This window comes from Trachurus trachurus, assembly GCF_905171665.1.
Source record: "Trachurus trachurus genome assembly, chromosome: 14".
Taxonomy (NCBI): Eukaryota; Metazoa; Chordata; class Actinopteri; order Carangiformes; family Carangidae; genus Trachurus; species Trachurus trachurus.
The window spans coordinates 33,103,633-33,121,904 of NC_139903.1; the positions used below are offsets into that span (position 1 = coordinate 33,103,633).

At 42.6% G+C, this 18,272-nt stretch overlaps 1 protein-coding gene across 2 annotated transcripts; it reads right to left on the reverse strand.

The window, feature by feature from the left end:
- Positions 1-5,774: 5,774 nt before the first annotated feature.
- On the reverse strand, positions 5,775-18,053 carry rhogb (ras homolog family member Gb). 2 transcript variants are annotated; one of them, XM_083986279.1, is made up of 5 exons: positions 17,913-18,053; positions 10,455-10,552; positions 10,206-10,363; positions 7,849-8,019; positions 5,775-6,173 (listed from the first exon to the last, which is right to left on the reverse strand). In XM_083986279.1, exons 3-5 carry the CDS (start codon positions 10,332-10,334, stop codon positions 5,898-5,900), a joined length of 576 nt encoding a protein of 191 aa, XP_083842405.1. In that variant the 5' UTR covers positions 10,335-10,363; positions 10,455-10,552; positions 17,913-18,053; the 3' UTR covers positions 5,775-5,897. The 2 variants fall into 2 exon arrangements, with proteins under 2 accessions (XP_083842405.1, XP_083842406.1); XM_083986280.1 differs by lacking the exon at positions 10,455-10,552 and having other exon boundaries at positions 17,913-18,036.
- Positions 18,054-18,272: the final 219 nt, after the last annotated feature.

Genomic DNA, 18,272 nt, shown 5'->3' on the forward strand with positions numbered 1-18,272 from the left:
TCCTCCTCCTCCTCATAGGGAAGGTTTGGAATGACCTGAACTGAGACTGAACAGGACTCTGAGCTCCGGTCCTGCACTGAGGACAGCAGCAGCTCCTCGTCTCCTTTATCTCTGGTCAACTCACAGTCAGAGACGCTGCAGCAGGAGACGAGGGACAGGAAGAGGAAGTGGCTCCCTGTCTCCACGGAGACGCTGTGGAGGAAAAGACGACATCCTGAACCGAGGAGAAACAGAAACAGACTGAGTGGAGGTCAAAGGTGGTCAGCTGGTTGTCTTCCTCCCACTGACGGAGAGTTTTCTCACCAAACTGTCGGTGACTGTGAGGCGTTCAGGGTCGTCAGCTGGACCCTTGTCCACCCAGATGAACCTGGAGCCACTTCTGGGCCGGTTCTACAGCTCCTTCATTTTGGTTCAACTTGAATCTTCTAAGAAGTGGTCTGTGTTTCTATGGGCCAGAGAGCCACAATGATGTCACCTCATACATCTCCATTTACCCAGAAACCCTCATTTCATTAAAGGGATAGTTCACCCAAAATTCAAATTTCACTCATTATCTACTCACCCTCATGTCGACTAAGAGCTGTGAGAATTTTCAGAGTCCTCCGTTCCTTCTCTGAGTTACGGGGGGGTCCGCGCAGCAGTATTTGTCCATATAATGGTTGTGAATGGATACCAACTTTCTTCGTCCAAAAAGACACACCAAAAAACATCCAAATACCTCCATACTGCTCGTCTGTAATGTCCCTCTTGTATTGAAGCCCCGACATGAGAAATTGTTCCGCCGGTCACAGGAAGAGCAGTGAACTGAGACACTGGGAGCTTCCGCTACAAACAAGCTTAAAACATAGACTTTTTTTTTTTTTTTCAGAACAATTTCTCATGTCGGGGCTTCAATACAAGAGGGACATTACAGACGAGCAGTATGGAGGTATTTGGATGTTTTTGGTGTGTCTTTTTGGACGAAGAAAGTTGGTATCCATTCACAACCATTATATGGACAAATACTGCTGCGCGGACCCCCCCGTAACTCAGAGAAGGAACGGAGGACTCTGAAAATTCTCACAGCTCTTAATCGACATGAGGGTGAGTAGATAATGAGTGAAATTTGAATTTTGGGTGAACTATCCCTTTAAGTTTTTGACAGTAAAGTCTCCAAATATGTTCATTTATCCAGACAAATGAGTCCTCAGGTCTCTACTCTGGCTCATGTTTGGTTTTTAAAACATGTCAGTGGCTCTAGGAGGGGATAACTTGGGGTCTGTAGGGCCTGCAGAGCCTTTGGGGGACTGTAGGGGCCTCCACAGGCCCTATAGATCCTCCTACATCTGTGACAGTTATCTGTTTCCTCTGTGTGATCATGGCTCAGTAACATAAACAAACATCAGAGTCAGTCTGAGTGAGGTCACATGATCCAGGTGTTTGTGATTCGGTTACTTCACACCTGACACCATAAAAGCCCTCCCATGGTTTTGGGGAAGTGTTTTTTCTGCAGGACATTTATGAAACTGGCCTCCCCCAACTGTATTTATCAGAACAGCAGGACGCTCACCTGGAGGAAGTGTGGACACACAGTGTACTGTGATACAGGTGAGAGTAACCAGGATGTAAAGTGGGCGTGGCCAGTCTTCAGTACAGCTAGTGCTACATAGCTAACGTTAGCATTAGCAGGTGTCTGGAGTTCAGGTGTCAACTCTGGCTTCTGTAATGCTAACATGCTAACCAGCTAGGGGAGCGTACCTATGTTCCCCAGGTTCTATGTTCCCCTATAGGGGAATATAGGACCCTCTTTTTGAAAATGGGTCCTATGTTCCCCGATTTGACCAAAAAGGGTCCTATGCTCCCTGGTCGCAATACATATTGGGGAACATCGGACCCTTTTTCTGAAAAAGGGTCCTATGTTCCCCACTGTTGCTGGTCGGTGGACTCTCTCTATCTATCTGGCCTGTCTAGCCTCTACCTGGTCTTTTTACTAAACTTAACCAACTCCTTTCTTCAGCCTAAACCCAACCAATGGGACAATTAGCCTGCACTTCTCACTCAAAGTCACAACTCAACTTCTCACTCAAAAATAGGCAAAAATATGCCAAGTCGCTCACAACTCCACTTCCAGTTATGGGTACAAAAATTGCATGTTCCCCAGGTCCTTTTGGGGAAAAGCGGGGAATATAGGACCCTTTTTTAGAAAAAGGGTTCTATGTTCCACGGTCCCATACAAAGTGGGGAACATAGGACCCGGGGAACATAGGGATGATCCACCAGCTAGCCCTGCCCAGCTCCACTGATGTGAACCAGGGTGTTTTCTATCTTTCCTGTTCTCTTCCCCTGAATGTTTGGTTTTCATGTTACATCCACCGATTTCAGGGCTGATAACTGAAGTGATCAAGGAAACCAGGAGCGTATCTATGTTCCCCGGGTTCTATGTGCTATGGAAACTAGCATTAATATGAGTTTTAACATCTCTAAACACACAACAGAACATAAACCCTAACCCCTGACCCTAATGCTAAGTTTCCTGCCTTTTTTTTGGATAAATGGGGAACATAGAATGCAGGGATGACTCCAGGAAACGGTAACCAATATTTAGAACCGATATTGAGTTGGTGTGAAAATTTTGAATAAAACACCTGGGATTAGACTGAATACAGTATATTGTTAGTTTTTCAACACTTTGACCTTCAATTTTTGAAGAATAACACAAACCTTGGTTCAGTGGGGGCTGTGGGTGGGACAGTAGTGGCTTCAGGCAGAGAGACACTGCATCAGAGCCAGAGAAGCACGTTGTCGATTCCATTTATTTAATCAGATATCGGTGCCGAGTATGTAAAACTGCAGAATAACGGCTAATAATCGGTTGACCACTATTACACACCGTAATACTAATAAACGTTCAATTAATTTGACTTAAAAATATCATAATTATTTTAGTTTTTCATTTACCTTACCTTTTATGTAATTATTTCTATTTTGCTTTACTTGAACTTATTCTGTTAAAGCAGAAGTAAGCAATCCGGTCGTTTTGGCTAATGCTGCGTTCAAGGCAGGCTTTTGAAACCGTAAATTACAGCTTCAAGTCACAACTTACGACTCTGTAGCGTTCCAGGCAACCCACTCGTGTTTTTCCGACCTGTTTTACCTGTGAAAGTCACTATAACGGCCACTCGTAACTTCCGACCCGTGAACTCGTACCAGATCGAACTGGTACAACTTCACAGATCGGAAAAACACGAGTTACGAGTTGCCTTGAACGCACCATAACAGTCCTCGTCCCTATGTCACCACATTCACGGCGTCCCTTGGCTGCACACACAGCCCTGCATGCCGTTCTCTCTCCTCATTGGATAAAAACTGTAGGATACGATAAATGTTTTCTCCTCGGCTCAGAGCAGAGCAGAGGGACTGACAGACCCGTGTTTCGGTCCAAACACTCTATGTAAGTGATTGCTGTCGGAAGATATAACTATTTAAGACTTATATTAACACAAATATATCACTTACTTCTGCTTTAAGTTACCCCCCCCCCCCCCCCCCCCCGCACAATAAGCATTTAAAGGTGCCATATGTAAGAATGTGGCCAAAAACGATTACTGCAGTCAAATTCAAAACACAGCGATCTGGTTTTTCCTCCCAGTCGTAGCGGCAGCTCAGTGGACCAGACCGGAGGCTGAAATGCCACTGACGCCGCCGTGACTGGGAGAGAGCGCTAGGTGGCGCAACATGCCAACACGTAAATTCAAAACAAAAATTGAGCCTACAGTGCATGAAAATGTTTGACTGTAAACATATACCATCCAATTCCTGCTAAATACATTTTCAATCTTCCTGAAAAAAAATGAGAATATTTTGGAGTCATGGTTGATGAAGTTTGGCAAATATCAGAATTTTATCTCAAAAACTGAATTTTTGAGAACATTTTAAATTCTGCTCTCATGGGAACAACTGCAGTCAATGTAAGAGTGACATTTTTAAACATCAGATTTTCTCTTGAGAAGCAAGACACTTATCGTTAAAAACAAATAACATTTCCATGCTGTCAAGATGCAATTTATGTATTAACAGTTTTTTGTTTGGATAACAGAATTTCTGACATTTTGACCATTTTTGAAATCTACTTTACCAACTGCTGCCTGGACAGTGACTCCCTGAGTCTATTTGAGAAGTCACACACCAGGTCTCACCTCCAGACAATTCGCTCAGTGAGTTAGGAGCTGGTTTGTGGTGTGAGGGGATGTGGGTTCGAGACCCAGCAAGGGTGATGATGATAATGACACATCAAAATGCCAGATGTCCTCATGGTGACATCACAGCAAGCCTCTAAATTAAAACAAACAAACAAATAGCTTGGATCGGACCATGCGCGAAAGCTCACTAAACCTTACAGAAATCTCCAACCCCATGTCAGATTTTTGTTAGATAACAGAATTTCTGACATTCTGACAATTTTTGAAATCTGCCTCGACAACAGCTGCCTGGTCTCTGACTCCCTGAGTCTATTTGAGAAGACACACACCTCTTTACACTTCCAGACAATTAGCTCAGTGAGTTAGGCGCTGGTTCTTGGTGTCAGATGATGTGGGTTCAAGCCCCATCAAAGGTCATCAGAATAATACATCAATATACCAGATAGTCTTTGTACAAAATTTTAGAGTCATGGTAGATGATGTTTGACAAGAACATATTTTACCTCAAAAACTGTAGTTATTTTTTTTTGGTTTTTTTTACAGGGGTTTCAAATTTGCCTGGCGACAGTGAATGGCTTACTCAATTTGTGAAGCCACTGTTTAACTGCCACTTGCTAATTAGCTCAGTGCAATAGACAATGGTGTTGGGTTCAAGCCTCAACTAGTGCAAAATGAACATTATAAGGTCAACTGTCCTGTCTTCCTATTCTCCTATTTGTTGCTCAGAATTTGCCTAAACTTGCCAAAAATAGCCCGGACCCGACCCATCGCTGCGCAGCAGCTATAATATCTATTTGCTAGTATTTAATTCCTATTTTGATTTTTCCATTTTTCTCAGTTTTTTTAATTTAATTTTAATTTATCTATTTATTTTTAATTGATTATTATTATTATTACTCCTATTTTATTTTGTTATTTTTGTATTTCATTATTTATTTTAATTTTAACTTATATTGCTATACGGCCTGTCACTCATTTATTATATGAAACCATATGTCAGTAAATGTTCTGTAAAATGACTAAAACATGTAAATAAAAAGTTCTAAAAAAAAACTCATTCGACTTCAAACCCTAACAGAAAGTAGCAACAGGTAGCCGTGTTGTGACAGCGTCCGTAGTTGATGGAGCTCAGGTGAGCAGCTGCAGTAAAAGAGGAAGTCAGACATGTTGGTGTGACGCTCCCTCTGTCACTCCTCTGCCTCAGTATCAACAACAACCATCTTTTCAACTTCCTTAATTCTATTTATGTCAGCGTGACCCCGCCCCCTCATGACGCCGGTGCAGACACCAACCAGCCCAGGTCCAGGTCCAGGTCCAGGTCCAGGTGAGAGGGAAACAGCTCAGACAAAGTAGAAACACGGTGATGTCTCAGGTTTTTATTCTCAGGTACAAACACAGGGAGAAAAATGTGACATCATCCTCACCTGGTCCACACACCTGTCGTGCAGTCCTTCACTCTGGAGTGTCACAAAGATGTCTCCATGACAACAGCTGGACTGGACTTTTTTACATGATGAGGAGCAACAATAAAACCCCTCCTACAAATATTTGCCCCACCCCCTCCCCCTCCCTTTCCCTTTTATAATTAAGATAAAAGATAAAACTCTAACCAAACATAAAAACATATTTAATATTAATTTTCCAAACAGTCTCTCAGGAAGTTCTTCCACAGGCTGGGGTCTCCTCAGTCCTACAGCGGGACGCGGGGTCTCCTCAGTCCTACAGCAGGACGCAGGGCCTCTTGCTGACGGTGGGCTGCGGGTTGAGGAAGGACCTGACGGCCTCGGTGAACACGTCCTTGATGCCGTCCTGGTTCAGGGCCGAACACTCCAGGTACTTGACGGCGTGGATCTGGCGAGCCAGCGCGGCGCCCTGCTGCTGGGTCACCGGCGTCTGGTTCTGGTCCTTCAGCTTCTTCTGGATCTCAGCGTCGTTCCGGAGGTCGCTCTTCGTGCCGACCAGGAGGATGGGGACGCCGGGACAGTGGTGGGACACCTTGGGTGGGGGAGGACAGATGTGAGGTTCAACTCTCAAATCAATCAGAATCAAACATCAGAAACTTTATTGATTCCCACAAGGCTGAGTCAGCAAAAAATATAGTCTGAAGTGAAGGATAAGATGAAGATAAATGTGAAAGAAGAAAATATATATCGTATTATCATATAAAAATAGATTACGATATGTTTTTATTAGAATATTATATATATATGTATATATATATATATATATATATATATATATATATATATATATATATATATATATATATATATATATATATATATATATATATGTATGTATGTATGTAAAAAAAAAAAAAAAAAAGGATGAAAAGAAATATGTGATGATTGATGTTTTAAAAGGATAGTTCACCCAAAATTCAAATTGCAGGGTCCGTCCTCTTCCTGGTCCGTCCAATTTGGACGAACCAGGAAGAGAAGCTTCCGCTACAAAACAAGCTTGAAATAGAGACTTATTTAATTTTTCGGAACAATTTTGCATTTTGGGGCTTCAATACAAGACAGCCATTACATACGAGCAGCATGGAGGTATTTGGATGTTTTTTGGTGTGTCTTTTTGTTACGAAGACAGTTGGTATCCATTTGCAACCGTTATATGGACATGCACTGCTACGCCGAGACCCCCTGTAACTCAGAGAAGCCACGGAGGACTCTGAAACTTCTCCCAGCCCTTAGTCCACATGAGGGTGAGTAGATAATAAGTGCAATTTCAATTTTGGGTGAACTATCCCTTTAAGGTTGAATCACTTTCTAAAGTGAAATTGCATGTTTTTAAATTACAACAGACAAAGACACTGTCCCTTCACTTGGTTTAACTGTTGTTTCTGATATTCTTAGAAATGTTTTTATTTTTTATTTTTTATTTTTTTATTATCCATCGTGTAGGAATTCCTCCCATCTAGCGTTGCGGTTGTAGATCACAAGCAAATCAATCGTATTTTTCATGTTGCATTCACGTGAAATTGGGCAGACGGCAGACGGACGACAGCCGCTGCACGTAACGGCATAAACAAGCCTCTATGTAAACAAGTGTTCCGTCAGCACGAGGCAGAACAATACACGTGACAATATGTTGTCATGGCGATGTGGTATTGTTTTACCGTCTTTCTCTGGACTTCTGTGACTAAAATGACATCTGGTTTGTTAGCGACGGCCGTCTGCCCGACTGCAGGTGAATGCAGCATCAGTGTAACGCTCCATTCCTCCTCACTGCGTTACCACGGTGACTTTTCACAGACGCCACCTCCACCTGAGCCGACAGCTCCGGTGTCTCCGGAGACACCACATGGCAGCAGCACCGAGCTTACCCGCTCCATGGAGATATGAATGATATGAACGGCTCATTCAGAGCTGAAAGGAACACTTCACTTTGTTGATGGGGGGGATTACTGATTAATGAAAAATCGACTTTGAACCAAATAATCGATTTTCATGAATAGAGAACAGGAGAAGTTACACAATGTCCCTTTAAATATTTTTTTCTTGTGAATTCTGATTTTACTCCAACTTTGTTCTTGAAAAAGTATTTGTCTTATAAAATGATGATTTTATTCTCATAATTAAAGACATGTTTGGCAGTGTGTCATCAGTCTGCTCTGTGAGAAGCAGCAGGACCAGTGTGAGGTGTGTGTGTAGCCTTGACCTCTGACCTCTGGGTGCCACTTGTGTTTGACGTTCTCGTAGGAGGCCGGGCTGGAGATGGAGAAGCAGATGATGAAGACGTTGGTCTGAGGGTACGACAGCGTCCGCAGCCGGTCGTACTCCTCCTGCCCCGCCGTGTCCCACAGGTTCAGACTGATGATCCTGCCGTCCACCGTCACCTGGACACACACACACACACACACACACACACACACACACACACACACACACACACACACACACACACACACACACACACACACACACACACAGTCAGTGTTATTCGTAAGGCTGGTATAGACTCACCTTACCCAATGGACCACACTGCTCTACAGAGCATGTTGGGCACTGTAGTCAGTGTTGGGGAAGCTACAAGCTACATTTCTACCCCTGAAGAAAACTACAGCTAAAAAAAGTAGCTTTAGCAACTACTTCTACTCATTATTTTAATTTAACTCAGCTTTAAATAAATGTGGTGTATATGAAACAAAATATAACAGCCTAGAAAAAATTCACATGGCAGCAGAAATATGCCTCTCAACTCAGTTTTATTTTTTTAAAGACAAAAAGCTGATATTTCTGGTCAACATCCTGGTTGACCATAGACATGTTGGCTCATCTAGACATGTTGGCTAATGTAAAGAGAAAATGAAAACCCTACCCCAATACCCACTGGTAAATCAGAACTGTAAACCAGTCAACAGAAAATGTCATAAAAAATACAAAGAGGTCGAGATATTTTAGATTGGTGTGTCTGGAACAACAATGTTTAAAACCATGACAGGAACGCCAGGGCCAGCCAATCAGAGGCAGCATTGGCTTGGCATGTCATGACATGATTCATGCCTTTTTTCAGAGACTTCTGGAAGACCATAATGGTAAAATACAATTTATATTATAAAGGTTGTTTTAAAAAATATATATATTATATTATTATTATAAAAAATATTTCTTGTTATTGGCCAAAATTGTAGTTTGTAAATTGAGTACTGTACTTGTCAGACTATAAGCTGCTAGCCTAGTCTATATTTCAAGCTTTGTAGCGGAAGCTCCTCTTCCCGGTTCGTCAAATTTGGACGAACCAGGGTCTGTCCTCTTCCCAGTTCGTCCAAATTTGACGAACCGGGAAGAGGAGCTTCGAGAAGCTTCCGCTACAAAACGAGCTTGAAATATAGACTTATTTAATTTTTTTCGGGACAATTTCGCATTTCAGGGCTTCAATACAAGACGGACATTACATACGAGCAGCATGGAGGTATTTGGATGTTTTTTGGTGTGTCTTTTTGTTACGAAGACAGTTGGTATCCATTTGCAACCGTTATATGGACATGCACTGCTACGCCGAGACCCCCTGTAACTCAGAGAAGCCACGGAGGACTCTGAAACTTCTCCCAGCCCTTAGTCCACATGAGGGGGAGTAAATAATGAGTGCAATTTCAATTTTGGGTGAACTATCCCTTTAAGACTACACAAACACACACGCCGTAACATTGTATATGTAAAGTTATCCACTGCTCCATTTATTGATTTTTCACCGGCTTCGTTGTAAACAAATGCACCTGGAGGAGAAGAGCGTAACTGAAACAGCGGAAAAGTGAGTGGACTTGCATAGTTCCCTACTGTCTTTCTGTATAAAGATCTCAGGTTACAACATGAAAACCTGCAGCTTATATTTAAGTCTGGTCTATATATGTACAAGATGTATTTTCTTCTAAAATTTAGCTGGTGTGGCTTATATTCAGGTGCACTCAATAGTCTGAAAAATCCGGTTGTTAAACTACAAAAAAATGACCCAAAAAGTTGTTGAAATACTTGACACAGCACAAAATATGAATGTAGTTTAACTATTAGCAAGTTACAGCAAATTATAGTTAAGCTATGATGTTCAACTACATGTCGGTTTAAGTCTCCCCAACACGTTACGTTGAGTGACAGGTTCACACACAGTTACCGGCTGTTAATTGGTTGCTTCGAGTTCAGTGGGCGGGTTCTCGGCTGGCTAACCGCTGCACCTAAAATCCAAGATGGCGCAGTTCAAATGCCCGTAGTAGGAGCATAAAACAGACTCCCCCAAACCAATGGGTGATGTCACGGTGCTACGTCCATTCTTTTTACAGTCTATGCTCATATCACGTACCAAAACAAAGCTCTGCTCGCATTCGAGACTGGGATTTGATCAAAAGATCAAAGAACACTGACCAAAAAAGATTGAAACAAAAGAAAAGAAGCGACAGTCTGTTTAACTGGCGTGTTGTGCCACAGACGTCCGTCATACGTATGTTTTGGTCAATGGGAAAGGAGCCAAATGCCGATTGTTAGCGGGTCGACCTGCGTTTAATTTGAGTGTGAAAGCGGCTGTACACACCTGGCTGCTGTAGTTGTCGAACACCGTGGGGATGTACTCTTTGGGGAACGCTCCGGTGGTGTAGGAGATGAGGAGACACGTCTTCCCCACGGCACCGTCACCCACCACCACACACTTTATAGTCTGCATGATGACCTCTGACCTCTTCAGCCTTCAACCTGCAGACACACACACACACACACACACAGTTGAATGTATGGATGACTCAGTGATTAGATAAACAGTGTGTGTCAGTCTGAGCTGTGTTACCTTTGCGGTGTGTAGAGTTGTGGATCAGTGACAGAGAAGCTCCAGTTTCCTTCAATCAACACAGTTAGTTCAGACACACAAGACGTCCCATCGTATGACTGTGGGAGAGGGGGGGGGGGGGGCACTCCGTCAGTATTTGTGTTTATGGAAATGATTTGCAGAAGGAAATGGTCTCCAAACAAAACAGAGATGTTATCATACACACACACACACACACACACACACACACACACACACACAGATTTGAATGTCCCTGTCCCTCTGTGTGAATGAATTAAAGTCATTCACACTTTATTTAGTCTTTATTTGCATATGAAGCAGAGTGACGCAGCAGTAGAAACAGCAGCGGTGCTATGGGTGGCACCGGCCTGCTGCTGTGGTTGTGTTGTGTTGTGTTGTGTTGTGTTGTGTTGTGTCGTCCACTGTTCTGCTCCACCTTCTGCACTAGTGTCAGTCGCCACAGCTCAGGTCACTGAGGTTGACACAACCACACGTGTCTGAGAGAGCCAGCGTCCAGGTCCATTCTGTGTGTGTGTGTGTGTGCGATTCTTTGACGAACAAGAGAAACAACTAAAATATGAGAAGAGAGAGAGAGAGAGAGAGCGAGCGAGCTCAGCCCAGACCCTGGGGATGTTGACCCCACCCTCTCTCTCTCTCTCTCTCTCTCTCTCAGCTGATCTCACTGCTCAAGTCTTTACCCTGATCTCACTCTTCATCATCTTTTTTCTCGTCTTCTTCGGCTTTTGATTCTTTTCTCCTTCACATTTAAAGCTGCTGAACCTTTACCCATTATGTATCTGACACACTCCACTTTTAAAATGAACAGAACATCAAAACATGGTTTGACTTTTTAATTCTGCTTTCCTATAGCGCCCCATGTTTTTTTAGTTTTTCTTTTCTTTTCCCTTTTTAGTGTTTACTTGAACTTAATTCATCTGTACCAGTTCTCTTCTTTTGTCTCGCTTTCTTTTCTCACCTCTTTTTTCACATTTCGCACATTCTGTGACATAAACTGTAATCTGTCTTGTCTGTAACAACATATATGTCACGTCTGTCCGTCCTGGGTGAGGGATCCCTCCTCTGTTGCTCACCCTGAGGTTTCTCCTGGTTTTCCCTGTTAAAAGGGTTTTGCATGGAGTTTTTCCTCAGTGGATGTGAGGGTCTAAGGACAGAGGATGTTGTTATGATGCCATGTAAAGCCCTTTGAGACAAACTGTTTGTAAAAACGGGCTCTACAAATAAAATTGCCTTGCCTTGCCTTTTCGTTTATTTATTTAGTGTTGTTATCATTACTACTACTTTTATTTGTACTACCAACATCTTCCCCGTATTTTTCATTTTTTTCCTTTCTTTAAAAAAAAATGTTGTTATTTCTATACCTTGCACAAGGTATGTGATTATTATTTCTTGACTGTGCCTCAATTATTTGTTAGATCAAGATGAGGTCATGTTAGAAGCCTTTCGGGTTTCAGACCTCACCTGCACACTTCTTTTTCATATATTTCTTACTAGTAAGAGAGATAAGTAAATGTTTTGTTTTATTTTTTATGTGCAAATAAATAAAGTCTAAAAAAAAAAAGTCTTTTATAAATGGTGTGTTTACATACACAACTAAACCACTGTAAAAGACTACACTACCTTCAACAATTAGATCTTAAATGATTATTAATTGATCATTCAACACTGTTTAGTGGTTTCTGATCCTTATACGCCACGTCGGTGAAAAATAGATTTGAATATTGACCATATCTTATTATGAATTCAGTACTTTGCTGTGTACTATAGTGTATTTATAGTCTAGTACTTGTACTGTGACATCTGCAGCAGTGATACTGGACAAAATAAAGAAGTGCTTAGTATTTTAGGGAGGCGGCCGCTCGCTGTCATTTCTGTCACAAACAGGAAGTTGTGTATTTGTGTGACTGATTGTATTAATAGGAGTAGACCTTCAGAGAAAGAGAAGAAGAAGAATGAGAGAAATGTCCGAGGTGTTGTAACGACGTTTTGTAAGTCAGAGTCAGAAAGAAGGAAGTTTTCAGCAGTAACATGTCGTCGTGGTTACATGTTGAAACGAAGCAGCGACTTGAGAAAGCTGAATTCAGTCTTAAAACCTGAGAAATGACACAGGAGACGCTGCTAAGTGTGATCAGTCGCCTCTGACCTTTGACCTCCACAATGAAATGAAAAACTTCACATCTTGGTGGATGACTGGAAACACTACATAACCCATGAGCCTCAGCTGCTGTTGCTATGGCTCTGTTACTGGCTGTTTGTGGTCCAAGTGCACCATGGGAGGCGTAGTTCCTTTATCTCCTTCAACACAAAAGAAAAACTACACCTTTATTTTTTGCTCAAACCAAACCAGAACAAGCCAGTACAAACCAGTACAAACCAGAACAAACCAGTACAAACCAGTACCAACCAGAACAAGCCAGTACAAACCAGTACAAACCAGTACAAACCAGTACCAACCAGAACCAGAACAAGCCAGTACAAACCAGTACAAACCAGAACAAACCAGTACAAACCAGTACCAACCAGAACAAGCCAGTACAAACCAGTACAAACCAGAACAAGCCAGTACAAACCAGTACAAACCAGAACAAACCAGTACAAACCAGTACCAACCAGAACAACCCAGACCAGACCAGTAAAAACCAGTACAAACCAAACCAAACCAGACCAAACTAGAACAAACCAGTACAAACCAAAGTAAACCAAAACAAACCAGTAGCCTACAAACCAGACCAAATCAGAACAAACCAGTCCAAACATGAACAAACCAACACAAACCAGAACAAACCAGACGAAACTAGTGCAAACAAGAACAAAGCAGTACAAACCAGAACACACTACAACGACCCAAAACGACCCAAAACAAACTAGACAAACCAGTCTCGTCCATACCGGATCACCAGATACAGGTCCTGCATGTTGGAGGACCAGGTCCGAGGGATCAGGTCTGTGACAGACTCAGACTGTGAGAGGTAGAAAGAGGAAAACACAGGAAAAAGAGGAAGAGGAATCAAGATCAGTGAACACGCCTGTGTGTGTTTGTGTATTTGTGTATTTGTGCGTGTGATTCAAGTGTGAATCTGAAACAAACACGTGTTGGTTTGTTCTGTAGCCAGTTCATCATTAACAGTCTGAATAATGAGAAGGCGTCCACCAGAGGAAGTATCACTCTGCCTGCCCTGTTCACCAGCTTTCACATCTTTTAACTATTATTGTCACTTTATTCAGATCAGTTCAGCAGCTCAACGGCCCAACGGCCCACTGCTGACTGCTTTCACTCAGCGGCCATGATATTCATCCTCTTCCCTCCACAGCTCTGAGGTCTGCTGGTAGAGGAGTTCATCACATGGTTAACCTTCGTCTTGTGTTAGCTTTTTACGGTGGTGTTATGGTGTTTCGGGTCAGTTTTGACCCATATTTTAAATCGGCTGTAAAATACACTAAATACATTTTTTTCATCCAATTAGTTTTTCTTCTCTTGGTTACATTGTGAGGCTCCTTATCCATGAAAATATTGGTTTTAATATTTTTGGGTGTGGGCCCCTGGGCCTTTTTTGTCAGTATGACCCTTGGCTTCAATTTAACCTTCCTCTGGTCAGCTTTCTGCTGCCATCTATGGTGTTAGGGTCAGTTTTGACCCGAGTCTTAAATCAGCTGTAAAACACACTAAAAACAATTATTTATCATCCCATTTGTTTCTCATCTCTTGTTTATGTTGTTAGGCTTCCTTATCCATGAAAAGGTTGGTTTTGCACTTATGATATCAGTTTTAACTCTCATTATTGTTCTTATGGTTATAACCGGGTCAAAATTGACCCGAACACCACAAATGTAACAATTTTCACCAGAGCATTTTAGAACTTTGTCAGGAACCTCTATTTAAACAAAATAAAATAAAATAAAAAAAATTTCACAAAGTCAAAAAGTCTTGATTCTATAAACAAATTTATGTGGTACTTCTATGCATTTAAAACTTGAAAACGGGTCACGGGTGACCCCAACACCAGAGGAAGGTTAAACTGCATGTTTTTACAGCCCTGACCCTGGTCCTGACCTCTGACCCCGGTCTTGACAGCTGACCTTTATGTAGATCTAGACCACCCAGTCTAGGTTCCTCTGGTTCTCCTAACGTTCTCCTCACTGTGCTGTCCTGGACCGTGTTACCAGGTTTATCCTATGACCAACAGTTTTTGTTTCAACTTGAAAAATCAGATTTTTGTGTTTTTTTCAGTTTGGTGGATGACTGTAAACACTACATAACCCATGAGCCTCAGCTGCTGTTGCTATGGCTGTGTTACTGGCTGTTTGTGGTCTGCACCATGGGAGGCGGAGTTTCTTTCTCTCCTTCAAGACTTTCAAAAACTGATGGCTCATCAAGTGCAGTCCTGATGGGAAACGTGGTTTGAGTTCATCATTTGAACCAGCGCTGTCACTGAGGATGGAAGGGGGGGCTGCTTTGGCTTTAGTGGTTTTTCACGCTGCCGTTTCAGGAACTAACAGACAGTTCTGGTTTCGTCTCGTCAGCTGCATTCTTCTTCTGGGTTTTTATTTTGTCTCTGGTTTAGGAAGAGTCTGGAGCCCACAGAGGAACTGAGTCCTGCAGCTGAAGCTCAGACGGGAAAATCTCTAAAACTGGAACGACATGGGTTAAAAAGTATTTTTACAACTGAGCTCATTGGTCTTATTCCTCATGTGACACCTGCTCTGACCGGCAGGCCCTGCTATTGAACATGTTTCTATGTGTTTAGACCATTTCATCCAGGTAGAGAGAGACACTATTGAAACTGGACCGAACCAAGACCAGAATGCCAATGAATACTGGACCGAATGAGACCGAGAACACCAAACTGGGACTAGATCGGCAATGAATACTGGAGCAAACTGGGACTAAATCACCAATATGAACCGAACCAAACAAGAACTATAATTCAAATAAATGCTGGACCAGTCCGGGACAAGTATATGCCAATGAATACTGGACTAAACCAGGACCAGAACACAAAACCTTCAGCATGAACAGGTTTAGTTCAGCTCTGAAACACTGGCAGTCAAACGAGCCGATGGGCTGGAAACCAAGCAACATTTAATGGAGACGGATACACACCTTGAATGTGAGCACACCTGAGTTAAAGGGATAGTAGCATTTTTTTTTAAAGTGGGGTTGTATGATCTACAAATAGCCCCTAAGTACTTTAATTGCAGTAGAAGACTCTCTGCACTCCTCCTGTTAGCAACGCCAGCCCATAGCCCTGCCCAGAGATTTACAACATACAGTGTTGTGAACAGACCCAAAGAAACGGCCTATTTTCACGGCCTAAAAGAGGTTTTACAAGGTATGTTGTAAATCTCTGGGCAGGGCTATGGGCTGGCGTTGCTAACGGGAGGAGTGTAGAGAGTCTTCTACTGCAATTAAAGTACTTAGGGGCTATTTGTAGATCATACAACCCCACTTTTAAAAAATGCTACTATCCCTTTAAAGTATCATTGTAGAGGAGAACTGGGACCGTGTGGCTGCAGTGAGGCCAGCAGGCCGAAGTGCATCTTCATCTCAGAGTTCTCAGCCGGGTCAGCGTGTCTGACCTGCAGTCAACACTCCGACATGACTGTGGCAGTTTCCCAACCTCCACTCACCCTGCTGAACAGTCAGACGCCAAAGAGGAACTGGTCTGTGGTGAAACTGAAACAGGAAGGGTTTGTCCACCGGCCCGTTCATCCAGCAGCAGCATACGTGAGGTTCAATAAGACAATCGGACCTGAAAGTTCAAGTCAGCGTACAAACCAACGACATAAAGAATAAACTGATGGTGTCACTAAAATCAAGACTTGAGTCAACTGCAGTTAATGTCAGAGCTAAATACCTCAGAATACTGGACCAAGCCAAAAACCTGAACTACCAGAGAATACTGGACCACACAAAGTCTAAAGGACCAGAAAATACTGAACCAAACGTGTTAAACACCAAACAATATCTTGCCAAACCTAAAGGACTAAAACAGCTCAGAAAACTGGACCAGAGAGTGCTGGACTAAACCAGGACTGGAGCACTAGAAAATACTGGACCAGACCAAGACTTAAATACCAGACCTGGGCCACACTTCATCATAGTAGCAGACCAGAGCAGGACCTAAGTGAGTCATGTTTTCATTCACACTCTGGGTGATGCAAAGCAGCAGCAGCTTGGTGATCTCTGACTGATCTCACCCTCTGACTTCCTGTGTCATTCTGGGAAACCTGAAAACCTGAACCTCGCTGCCCATCTTCACTGATCTGAGTGCAGCCAACATCTGTGTGATGTCATCAACCCAGGACATGATCAGATACTTTATTTCTCTCTCTATATATATATATCATTTTATTATATTATTCTTATACAATTTACTATAACAATATCTTTTTTAAATCATAAAGTTGACTTTCTAATGTTTTTACCTTCAACCTTTCACCCGTGTAGTAAGATGTTACTGTGTTGGTGTTTAGACTCTGTGTTACAGACAGTTAAAGACTTCCTCACTAGAACACATATTGTTTTATCTTCAACGTTCCAACAACTGATTCTGTTCCTGTTTGTTCTGCTCTCATGATCTTTTGGTCAAACTTCACACTGAAGGATGGACATGTTTCTCTACAGTTCTGTTGTAGTTCAGACACAGTGCTACTGTAGCATCACTCTATTAATGACCTCAGTGTCTGATGTTGTCATTCTCAATTATTTGAAGGTTTAGCTGTGATGTTCCTGAGCTGAAACAAAAGATAGACACTTGGCCAGCATCTGAGTCTCTCTCCCTCTCTAACCCTAACCCTCTCTCTCCACTTAGCAAAAAGTACTTTATTAAACTGTACTACAAGTAGTACTACTCATTCTATACTAAAACTGAGGCAGTGTACTTTTGTAAACTTAAAATGACCTATAAAATATACTTTTATAAACTTAAAATGTTCCAATGTAGGTGGTCCCAAGAAGTTATTTCTAGTAAGCTACAAGTACATGGTCCACTTGCTATACTTATACTTATACTCAAGCATACGTAATAAAATGAACTTCAAGTAGGATAGTAGTTTTTGCTACAGTACAGTGTCTGTTAACTTCAGATCATGTAGCTACTCTCTGTTACAATCTGCTGGTCTGAGGTAGAAAACTACTGTGATACAAAGGTGACACACACACACACACACACACACACACACACACACACACACACATAGCGGGAGTGGTCGCACCTCATCTCCACTTTGCTGCCACAGCGTCAACAATCAAACAAACAGATTATTAATCCGCTAGAGAACCAATAATCGATTATCTTTAGAGAACTGAGGCTCATGGGATCAATACTTAGGTTATTACAAGTTTGGACAGGGAGGAAATACACACACATACGCACACACACTCCCACTCCCCCCCACCCAGCTGAGCCGGGTCCGGGTCCGGGTCCGGGTCAGACTCACCGCTCATCAGTCCTCCTGTCCGGGCGCTCCGCTCCACTCGGTCCTGCTGCTGTGGACGTGGGTTATGATGTGTTTGTGTATGTGTGTGTGTGTGTGTGTATTAGTGCGTGTGTGTATGAGCGTGTAGCTGCAGGGACAGCGGCTCTCTACCAGGCGGGCGGGGCTAGTGAGCAGGAGGAAGTCCGAGAGGAGAGAGAGAGGGGAAGTGGTGGAGCAAGTTCGAGGAAGTTTATTCTGTGTGTGTGTGTGTGTGTGTGTGTGTGTGTGTGTGTGTGTGTGTGTGTGTGTGTGTGTGTGTGTGTGTGTGTGTTTTCAGTTTGTTCTGTCCAGAGTTGAGAAACAGTAAAAATTTCTGAAGAG

Excerpts from the sequence above, each read along its gene's own strand:
- rhogb (XM_083986279.1), bottom strand. The coding sequence starts at position 10,334 with ATGCAGACTATAAAGTGTGTGGTGGTGGGTGACGGTGCCGTGGGGAAG. Across the intron at positions 8,020-10,205 it reads TCGACAACTACAGCAGCCAG|GTGACGGTGGACGGCAGGAT; the intron begins GTGTGTACAGCC and ends GTGTGTGTCCAG. Across the intron at positions 6,174-7,848 it reads AACACAAGTGGCACCCAGAG|GTGTCCCACCACTGTCCCGG; the intron begins GTCAGAGGTCAA and ends CCCCCACCCAAG.